The sequence below is a fragment of the Chrysochloris asiatica genome, unplaced genomic scaffold (assembly GCF_000296735.1).
Source record: "Chrysochloris asiatica unplaced genomic scaffold, ChrAsi1.0 scaffold00008, whole genome shotgun sequence".
NCBI classification, from domain to species: Eukaryota; Metazoa; Chordata; class Mammalia; order Afrosoricida; family Chrysochloridae; genus Chrysochloris; species Chrysochloris asiatica.
This window is the reverse complement of record NW_006408526.1, coordinates 23817932-23829292: the sequence shown is the minus strand read 5'-3', so window position 1 is coordinate 23829292 and position 11361 is coordinate 23817932. Positions and strand designations below refer to the sequence as shown.

The window sequence follows — 11361 nt, the reverse complement described above, 5'->3', positions numbered from 1 at the left end:
GAAGGACAGTCAATGCACTAAAAGCCCCCATAATTGAGAGCAGACCTAAAAAGCAAGTGCATTTCATAATAATAATAATAATAATAATAATAATAGCCATACGCTATGAGGGATTCAGTTGAGATGGATGAACGAGGCAGGACAGGATTTATTTTGCAGACAAAGAGGAAGTAAACAAGAGTGATGTTGGGAAAGTGAGGGCATCAATGGGGAAGGCAGGAAGAAGGGGTCTCCTCACCATTCACAATGACCTGAATGTCCTTGAAGTTGATCTCCCCCCGAGCCAGGATTCTGCCCTCACATCGATAAGTACCCTCATCTGTTTTCTTGATGCCCCGGATCTGCAGGTAGTTGTTGGACAGGACTATGAATCGGACTAGAAGAGACAAGAGGCATGTTCATTCAAGGGTCAGCCAGAGAAGTCCCGCATCTTCAGGCAGGTAGGCAGCTGACCCCTTCCTTCTTCCTAGCTTCAGTCTTAAGGGTGGGGCTTTAAGCTGAAACACAAAAATGTGCCCCTAGCTCTGGAATATAGGCAAGAGAGCAGATCTATTGGAAAATGTATCTTTTACTTTAGAGAGAAAAAGCAAATGCCTAAAAAGACCAGTGACAGACATAAGGGGGTTTCAAAAAGTTCATGGAAAAATGGAATTTTTTCATGAAGTTTTTGAAGCCCATTCGTACATCCATTTGGCACCTGGATTGGAACCCCTCAGAGGCCAATATAGTGGGAGACACAGGGGACCTGGTGGGCTGGGGAAAAGGCAGCTGCCAGGAAATTCACATCTCACCGTCTTTTTTCAGGATGACATCTCGGCCTTTATGCTTCCAGATGATGGTTGGGGGAAGGGAGCTGACCACGTCACACACGATCACGGCATCTTCCCCCTCTTTGAACTCCTGTGGAGTTGGTGCGTTCTTGAACATGAGCTTCTCTGGAAAATGAGCAAACAGCAAAGTGAAGGGACGCAGTTGCTTCTCTTACCAGAGATCCCTTTCCTCTATAGCCATACTGGCTGGATTTGAGTCCTGGGCAACTCTCAATCTTTGTATGTAGCTGCTTAAGAGAGGATCACACTGAGCACTTAGCCCAAGATGCTCAGGCATAGGAGCTGGCACAAGTAATGCCAGTCTGTGTCTTATTGTTTGGCAGTCAATTTTTAGCCACCGAATGACCAATACTTTGAGCCTAGAAGTGACTCTGGGAGTTAAAGACCTCTTGCCATGTAAGTTGGTGCAGGAAATAAGAAGAGAAAACCATAATGCCACAGAGTCAGTTAATATCTGGAGATTATACCCACAACTGCCCTCTGAGAAGTGGGAACCAGGACTGGAAGTTCTGAGTTGGCCAAGCATTATTGAAGAATATATTGTAGCTCTTAGCAGCATTCAGGAAAGACTTAGGGACTCACCAAGTCCTCAGCCTCAGGGAATTTTGCCATCCCACCCTTTGTACTACCCGTGCGTCTCAATGGTCAAAGGAGGGGACTGGAATTGTAGTAGCAAGAGAAGACGGAGGCTCTTACGAAAGATCTTCACGTTGACTGTGGCCTCTGATTCGCTGCCATCCTCGCCGGTGACCACACACTTGTAAATGCCGGCGTCATCGATGTTGGCATTGTAGATGGTGAGGGTGGAGGAAGAATCATCATTCCACACCACGGAGATCCGCTGCTGGTTCGGGGTGAGCTTCTCTCCATTGGGAGAGAACCAGGAGATGTCTTTATCTTTGGCATCCCCTGCCACTATGGAGGAAGAGATTATTATTTTTTTGCAACCGCTGAAGGGGAGAAGACAGAGTCCCCCTGAGAGTGACGGTGGGTACTCAGAGTAAACTACTGGACACGGTCAGTCAGGCTGGACCGTCAGGAAGGGATACTCATTTACATTATAACTCACACAGCTCTACTCTGGTCTTTCTGTTCAATTAATATACGTATAATACTGTATCTATGATGTTTGGAAAGAACTCAGCAAACAGTTGTGCTGGTATTTCACATAGTGGCCAACACTTTGTGAAAGAAAAAAAAAGAAATTTGTTCAAAACCTACTGTGTGTCAGCTACTAAGCTAGGAACAGACAAGTCTCACTGTATGGGGAACAAAGGAGATTAATACTCCTATATAAAGAACCCAAGTTCAAGGGCCTAGCTGGTCTGAGCCAGCTGGTCAGCTTGTTTGCCAGGGCTTAGAGTACGGGATCCTGGGTTGAGTATGAGATATCAGCTTTAGGAGTGTGGGTTTCAATCACTCTTATCCTAGCATCTGCCATTTCACCATACACTGCTTCAGACAGACAAATTCACTTCCTTAAACACCGCTGAGAAGCTGGTCAGGATCACCCATGCCTCTTTTCCCCAGGTGCCCTTGGCAGCCAGACTGCTGCTTAGCTCTCCCAGACCCAGACCGTGAGCCCACACAGGCAGGGCTCCTCCTGGATTCTGCACGCACCTCTACCCTACACTGCACGGCACCCTTCCCAGCCTACATTGCCTGGCCCTGTACAGCTGCTTAGGATGGAAATGAAGCCGCCTTCCTTTCAGGGCCCATCATGTTTTCGATAAATATCGCTATTTGCAAGATGTGCTGTGGGCTCCACGGCTGCATCCCCAGATCATTTAAATTGTTGTAATGAAGGCAAAGCTGTAGAACACATCCGCCAGCCACCACATCCAACGCAAATCAAGACCGCATTTAAAGGCCCCTCCCTGCCAAAGCTGCTTGCTAAATGTCACAGCTTACACCTAGCTCAGCTCTTTCCTGGTGCTCCCAACCCCAGGAATGCCACATACATAGAAACCTCAGCCTAATTGGAATTGTTTCTGCCACCGGACATTTTCTGGTCATTATCTGAATTGTGAAAACTGGCATATTTTCTACACAAAACATGAGGGCACCTGATCTGAGAAACCCTAGAGCCCTGGTGGGGACAATGGGACAGAGCATTTGCATCAACAATTGTCCTGGAAAAACCAGGACAGGGCATGTATCCTGACAGGTAAAGAGAGATCAATCCTCAGTTCATTTTCAGGGATATTACAGACCTTCTTGGATTTTCCTGCTCTGGGAGATTCTAAGAAATAAGTTAAAGCAACTCAGTGAAGCTTTATTTCTGCAGCAGCCCTGTTCTACAGCGCCATGGGCAGAACTCTGGTTGTATACTGTGCTGAGAGGTCTGGGGAGGACACACTATTCTGTTATTGTTGTTAAGTGCCGTCGAGTCAGTTACAACCCACAGCGACCCTGTATAGAATTTCCGAGGAGTAGCTGGTGAGCTTGAACCACCAACCTTGCAGTTCAAACGGCTTCGCAGTCTGGCGCATCAACCCACAGCGCCACACCAGGACTCTATTCTATTGTTAAAAACATGCCTAGACTCTCTCTCCTTGACAAGCAAGGGACCTAGATGACACATTCAGCTGTGAGAGGGTAGGCTGGGCAGGCTGTGAGAGGCTGCATTGTTGCATATGTAGCAGACGGATACTATATCAGTCTTGCATGTGCATGGCCCACCCACTTCTCAACTCCACGGGCTTTTGAGATGAGTTCTGAAATGCAGACGGGCACTGGGCACTTACCTTGGCATAGGAAGAATTTGGATTCTCCAACGCTGATTTCCCCTTGGCTGGGAACGATATCCACCTGCAGAGACACTGAAAAAGAGAAAGTCCAGTTTATACCTTGGACATTTTGTTTTTACCTTTTACTGTGAATTGAGTAACAGTTTACAGAGCTTTCATATTTAACAAATCATATACTTTGTTTCATCTCAATGATTGCACTCCCCTTAATGTAACATCACTACTTACCCCTTCTTCTCTGTGTTTCATTTCTCCTTCTTTCCCAACCCTTCTGAATTTTGCCCTTGGGCAAATGTTGCCCTTTTGATCTCGAATAGATGATCATTCAATAGCATGTGCACCATCTCCCTAGTGTTGTTGTCTTTCCTATATACCTATATGTCTCTCCCATGTATTGCTTGGCTGAAAATTGAGTTCAGTTTCAGACCAGAAGGGTCACCACAGACTCAGAGTTCCACCATTTCTATATGACCAGTGAGCCAGGTCTTTTTTATGATTTTGAGTTCTGTTTCACATTTTCTCCTACTCTATCCAGGACCTCTTAATACAACCCCTTTCAGGAGTAACTGGTAGTGGAGGCTGGGCACCATCTAGTTCTTCTGGTTTCAGGGTCATGGAGACTGACGTTCACGTGGTCCATTAGTCCATTGGACTAATTGTTTCCAAGCACCTTCAGTTTTCATCACTTTTCTTTCCTCCACACAGGGAGAATCCAATAGGTGCACCTTAGATGTCCGCTCATCAGTTTTTAAGATCCCAGTCACTATTCACCAAAGTAGGATGTAGAACATTGTCTTTATGGACTTTGAAGACAAGAGACTATGGTGCCTCCAGGCTCAGCAATCATTCCCTCAAGGTGGCTGGGAATGCTTAAATTTTTATAACTTTGCCCCCTGCATACTCTACTACATTCATGGATATGTTTGCAGTGAAGGTAAATACCCATGTAAAAATAACCTTTGTCAAACATTTATGTATTTGTGGGTATACTTCCTTTCTCCCTCCCACATCCCTCAGCCTGTGTATCTACCGGTGGTGGTGGCTGTGTGCCGTGGAGTCGGTTCTGGTAGATGACTGTTATTGCAGGGTTTTGTATGTAACAGTATTTGCCTCTGTACACTTTATTTACCCTTTAACTCTTGTACTCCTCCCCATCTTGACCCTTCCTCTATCATTCTTCTACCAACTTCTTTCTTGTACATTGCCTTCCCCTTCACCCAAGTAAACACCTTGGAATTTTCTTATCAGAGTTTTCGTTTTAAAAATGGGGTTCTTCAATTTACTTGAAGAAAAGAGTTAGGGGAGGAACTTGTTTGGGTTTTGAAAACTGATGACCACCCAAGAATTCACAGTTCTTTATGTCACAGTCAGAAGTGGACATGGTCCAGACCACTGTCCAATGAAACTGTCACCCCTATCAGATTAGTGGAGTCCCTGGGTGGTACAAACAGTGAATGTGTTTGGCTATTAACTGAAAGGTTCTGGAGGGTCAAGTGCACCCAGAAGCGTCTTGGAACAGAAGACTGGGAATCTACTTCTGAAAAATCAGCCATTGAAGACCCTGCAAAGTACCTCCTTCTCCTGCACACCGGGGGTTGCCATGAGCTGGGAGTTGGGATCAACTCAAGGGCAACTGTGTTTCTGCTCTGGATGTTCCTGACTCCATTAGAAGGCTTATGGTCCTTCTCTAACCAGCTGAACTTCTTGGATTCACCATAACAGCAGCCCAGCTAATAAAACCAGATCAAACCCTTGGTTGCTGAGTCAGCTCTAACTCACAACAACACCGTAGGTCCAATCAGGTACTTTTATTTAATGCTTTTTTCCAACAGGTACTTTAAAATGTCAACTGGAAGTATCCCCACAGGCAGTGCGCTGAGACCAAACTGAGTGAGCGGGAAATATACCACACAGGAACTATGGACAAAAGTCTCTTGCCCAATTCTCCCCACCCTCATGTTTAAAAACTATGGAGAAAGATAACCTTAAGATTCAAATTGACTTTGAAGCAGAGGACTGCTAAACCAACACTCAACCTCACTTTGAGAGAAGTAGGACTAGCAACCCTCTTTCTGTAACAGAAGCAGCATCAAACATCATCAACCCAATTAGTCAGACACTCTTATGAAATTCTGCAAGCTATTCCCTGTGGGATTTCTTGTATGCTTTGGTTACTCTCTTGGAATTTTAATTTAAATAGCCATATGCTTTGTCATCCCACTCCACCGATAGGACAGAAAACAGTACACCAGATCACAGTACACCAGATCGCATAGATGCCTGCATTCATTCTCTTCCTCATTTATTTGCTCACAGTGGATAAGCATTTCTCAGGAAAATACAGTTTTAAAGGGGCAAATGCTTTATTCATTTGAATCCAACTTCCTTCTGCATCTCCTCCTCTTAAATAAACTCCAGCGGAAAGCTCAAGGCTAACAGGCATTTGGTTCAATGCAGGCAGCTTCTTAAAACCAATATGCATGAGGGGCCTGAGTCAAACAGGCCCTTTGCAAGGACTCAGTGAGCACTTCCTGGGAACAGCCATTTTCTTTTCACAGTAGAATGGAGGCCTGCTTGTTGCCATGGTGACCGGATTGCAGGCAGAGCTGCTGCAGGTCTCTCTATTTTGCTCATTCCAGGAAGGGACCACAGTTGGGCCTCAGAGGACTATAGGGATCCAAGGACCTTCTAGGGCCAAGGAAAGCAGGGACTCAGTTCATGGGGAGGAGCCGGGTAAGAGGCAAATTGAGCCTGGGCAGAGGCAGACAGTGAAGGCTGTACACTCCCGTGTGAGAACAAGAGGTGGAAACTCAAGGCTTGGACTGGTAGGAGAGAGATGTTATAGTAATTAGGGGCAGCTGATCTCTTCCCCAAACTGGGTCTGTTACTGATTATTCATCTGCAGTTCACAACTGCATTATTACCTAAGAACAATGAAAGTGTGACCAGCAGGTATGTCTAGTTGTGACTACTCTTCTTTATCAGCTACAGCTTATTCTAAAATGTGAGAGCAGGCAATTGGTTTTTTGCCTTAGATGTTTCTGACCCCTTGAGAATGCTTATGGTCCTGTTCTAAAAAGCAGAACTTCTGGGATTCCTCGTTGAGGGAAGTAAAGTAGTTTCCCTAAGGCTGCTTCTAGTTAAAGCCAAGGTGGCCCCAGAGTCCAGTCCTCCTGCTCGCAGGTTACATGTTCTTTCCATTGTGCAATGCTACCTCTGAGAGAAGTGAAAAATGTTTCCATTCAGTTTAGCAAGCAACCTGGTATCATGAGTAAAAACCATGTGTAACAGTGTAACAGGAGAGTGCGCTGAGGGTTCTAAAACGCCTCGTGATCTTTTGAAGAGCACAGGGTCTGTGTCCTGGACGAACCCTAGAGGTTTCCATGAACATCCATCTCAAGGTCAAACCAGGACCTTTTCTACGGCTTTCTACAGGATCCATACTTCTTGAAAAGATGAGCCCAGAAGCTGTGTCTGCACCATTCATCATCTAAGTAATGGTCCTTTCTAGAGTTTACTGGGGTATTCTTAGTGAAGGAGAGGCATATTTCTGTCTGAAAAGTTCTCTGGCCCATATGCTGAGCATTAGCAGTCAGCTTCAACATATGGATCCTGTTACTCTCACAGAGCGCTTACTGCTTGGGAATGGATATTCTGATCCCGATTGAAAAAACAGACTTCCATTCCGCCCGCTTCCCCCCCCCCCCCCCCCCCCCACACCAGCTCTTTTCAAATAGAGCTCAACAATTGGGATGGGGGATGGGGGAGAAAGTAGAGAAGGAGAAGAAAACAAGGCAAGGCTGGTGGATGGGGGTGGTGGTGGTGGTCCTATCTCAATTCAGCCAGCATCTATCTGGGCCACAGAGAGAAATGAGAAACCAGAATTTCAAAGGGATTCCAACCATAGCCAGATACCATGCACACATTTATCAGCATGGAAGTTTTAAAGAGCAGAGGTATATCCATTGAGACACTTGGCCTTTTGCACTATGCAAAAGTTAGTGATTCCTCCTTCAAAGCACTGGACACAAAGCTGGGCCAAAGGAACCCAGGTGTCTCTGAAAATCAGTGTTTGGAGGTTTTTCCATGGCAGCATGCAGACAATGGTCAGTTATTCTCCAAACAACAAACTTGGAAATATGAGGTTTAATAATGGGTAAATGGAAAATCTACACCAAACTAAAAAAACTCCTTCCCTCCACTCTTGATGATCTTTTCTTTCTTATTCTCCTTGTCCTTTCATTATTTCCAATAAAATGTCTCATCTCTACATTTACCTTTTTCCCGTAGCATATAAGTGAAACCTCCTGCTGGGTATAACTTGGACCTCAAAGAAACATGTGAGGGCAGTTCTCCCAGAACTTTGCTTTGCATAAATATCATAAATTATTCCTATTCTGGCATGACTGACTCTAAAGTTCCAGCTTTAGAAACACTCAGACTGGGACAGGACCCAAGCAGGGGTGGAGCTGAGAGCTACCCTCATTCAGTGCTTTCTCTGTGTTGCCTTCACTAACTATTCAGCCCCTAAAGCATCCTGCAGCCAGTGATACTGCACACTTTGTGGTTTGCAAAGCAAAAATGGAATACTTCACTTAATCCTCACAATAGCTCTGAGAGACAAATAAGATTGTATTATTGTCAACACTTTATAAAATAGGAAACAGAGGCTCTGAGAAAGAAAATATCCATGGTCACTCTATTAATTAGTGAAGCCAAGACTGAAGTCCTAGTGTGGTGCTGTAGGATCAACACTGGACTGCTAACCACAAGGTCAGTGGTTCAAATCCACCAGCCACTCCTCAGAAACCCTATAGAGGGTCAGAACTGACTCGGTGACATTAACAATGAAGCCAAGAATAAAAACACATTGCCAACAAGTCAATCCTGATCCATACTGACTTTAGAACAGAGCAGAACGGCTCCATAGGATTTCTGAGGCTGTATGTCTTTATAGAAATAGACAGCCCCATTGTTCTTCCATGGAGAGTATAGTGGGTTTGAGCTTCCAATCTTAGGGTTAGCAGCATAATGATATTAACCTACTTTACCACTAGGTCTCCAAAGCCAAGATTTAAAGTCACCGTAGCGTAGTGGTTACGTATAGGACTGTGAACCGCAAGGTCAGCAGTTCGAAACTACCAGCTGTTCCGCGGGAGAAAGATGAGGCGTTCTGCTCCCGTAAAGATTTACAGCCTAGGAAACCCTGTACAGGGTCGCTATGAGTCGGAACCGACTCCACGGCACACAACAACAACAACAACAACAATGCGCCAGACTGCAAAGCCGTTTGAACTGCAAGATCGGCAGTTCAAGCTCACCAGCTGCTCCTAGGAAATCCTATACAGGGTCGCTATGGGTCGGAATCGACTCGACAGCACTTCACAACAACAACAACAAATTCTAAGGCAGAGTCCTGGTGTGGCACTGTAGAATAAGCACTCGACTCCAAGGTCGGTTTGAACTGCAAGGCTGGCGGTTCAAACTTAACAGCTGCTCCTCGGAAATCATAGACAGGCTCGCTGTTAGAACCGACACGATGGCACTCAACAACTACAACAATTCTAAAGCAAAGGAAGCCTAGTGGCACAATGGCTAGGTGCTTGGCTGATAACAGAAAGGTTGGCGGTTGGAACCCACCAGTCACTCCAGTGGAGAAAAGGCCCAGTGATCTGCTCCCTTAAAGATTACAGTCTTGGAAACTCAGCACCAACTCCACAGCACAAGATAACACCACTAGTAATTCTAAGGCGTGAATAATGTTGGTTCAGTGGTAGAATTCGTGCCTTTCACGTGGGGACAACCTAGGCTGAATCTGTGGCCAAGGCACTACTACCCATCTGTCAATGGAGGCTTGCATGCTGTTATGGCGTTTCAGCACAGATTCTAGAAAGAGATGAACTAGGAGGAAATGCATGGTGATTTACTTTCAGAAATCAGCCAATGATAACCCTATGGCTGTCACAATGATCAGAATCTTGGTGTGGCATTGTAGGATAAGTACTGGACTACAAGATTGGTCTGAACCGCAGGTTGGCGGTTCAAATTAGCCAGTAGTTCCTTGGAAACCCTCTACAGGGTCGATATGGGTTGGCACCAACTTGATGGTACTTAGCAATATTACAGTGTTTGGATCTACAACTAACCATGGGGAAACTGCCGGACGGGCAGTATTTTGCTCCATTGTATATGGGATTGCCATGCGTCAGGGGCTGACTCAATGTCAGCTGACAACAACAAAAACCGTAAGAGTGGGGCTCTTCCCCTATACTTTACAATATGCCTAGTGCTACCCATCTTTTTTTTTTTTTTAAATCCTTTCCTTTTATTTATTTGTTATTATAAAGCATGAAGGAGAAAACATGTAGAATTATCAAGCCTTATAGGAGTCCTGATGTGGCACTGTGGGTTAATGTGCCAGACTGCAAAGCCATTTGAACTGCAAGGTTGGTGGTTCAAGCTCCCCAGCTGCTCCTCGGAAACCCTATACAGGGTCGCTATGGGTCGGAACCGACTCGACGGCACTTAACAACAACAGCATTACTAGTCATTGTAAGTCCATGTATTTCCCTTTATTAGGGATCTTTCTTTTTACATATAGTTTTGAATTATTTGCTAGTACCATTTCCCTTCCATCTAAGAAGTTCCCATCAGTATTTTTTATAGAGTTCATCTGGTATAAATGAATTCTTTCATCTTCTATCTGAGAATGTTTTTTTTTTCTCCCACAGTTATGAGGTTTATTAGGGAAACTAACAGGTTACAATACAGGATTAGAAATGTTCGGGAAATGGTCTTTTGATCAGGACAGTCTCTGCTTTGCCATGCCCAATGGCAGGCCTTCCTCTGATGGCTTGACCGCTGCCCTGCTAGAGCAGTGTTACAAAGTTTTTTTCCCCACTGCTGATAAATACCCCAAGGGTACTCTATTCTCTTATAAATCTCAGCCTGAAGGCTTTCAGCTCTAGATCCATAGGTCAACAAACCAAGTTCACCAATTAAGTGCTGACATGTACCCCACTCTATAAGTGATCCCCTGCCCAAAGGCACTCAGCTTTACTTGCTCCATGAATTACCAAGTTCAGCCCTCTGTCTGGTACTCTGGCTCTTGATTTTGCTATATCTGAGAATATTTTAACTTCATCTTAGTTTTTGAACCATATTTTCCCTTGGTATAGTATATTTGGTTTACAGTTTTTGTCTCTGTCTCCATCCCTGGTGTCACTGCCTCTCTGGGTAGGGTCACGCTCTCTGCTCTTCTCACTTGATGGTCCCAGGGACATCTGCTTTTGTAAGTCTCTTTTGGTTTCTTGTAGTAGTGTTTTGTAATTTTCTTTGTATAGGTCCTTTGTTTCTCTGGTTATGTTTATACCTTAATAGTTCATCCTTTGGGTGGCTATTATAAATGGTATTGCTTTCCTAATGTCCATTTCAGCGCTGTCATTGTTACTATAGAGGAATCCAACTGATTTTTGTATGTTAATCTTATACCCTGCCACTTTGCTGAATCTTCCAATGATATCCAGTAGGTTTTTTTTTTTACTGAGACTTTGGGATTTTCTATGTATAGTATCATATTGTCTGCAAATAGAGAGAATTTTACTTCATCATTGCCAATTTGGATGCCTTTAATTTCTCTATCATGCCATATAGCTCTGGTTAAGACTTCCAAAACAATATTGAATAGGAGTGGTGACAAAGGGCATCCTTGTCTGATTCCCGTTCACAGAGGGAAGGCTTTCAGTTTCTCTCCATTGAGAGTGATGTAGACTGTTGGTTTT

At 44.6% G+C, this 11361-nt stretch overlaps 1 protein-coding gene across 3 annotated transcripts in view; it reads right to left on the bottom strand.

Moving 5' to 3' along the window:
• The window catches only part of NCAM1 (neural cell adhesion molecule 1), a 465549-nt gene that overhangs the window by 70712 nt on the left and 383476 nt on the right, over positions 1 to 11361 (bottom strand). For all 3 annotated transcript variants that reach the window (XM_006833828.1, XM_006833830.1, XM_006833829.1), the window contains exons 2-5: positions 3578 to 3652; positions 1527 to 1745; positions 792 to 935; positions 239 to 376 (exon numbers count right to left, since the gene is read on the bottom strand). In XM_006833828.1, coding sequence (XP_006833891.1) covers positions 239 to 376; positions 792 to 935; positions 1527 to 1745; positions 3578 to 3652 — 576 coding nt within the window. The remainder of the gene's footprint in view (positions 1 to 238; positions 377 to 791; positions 936 to 1526; positions 1746 to 3577; positions 3653 to 11361) is intronic.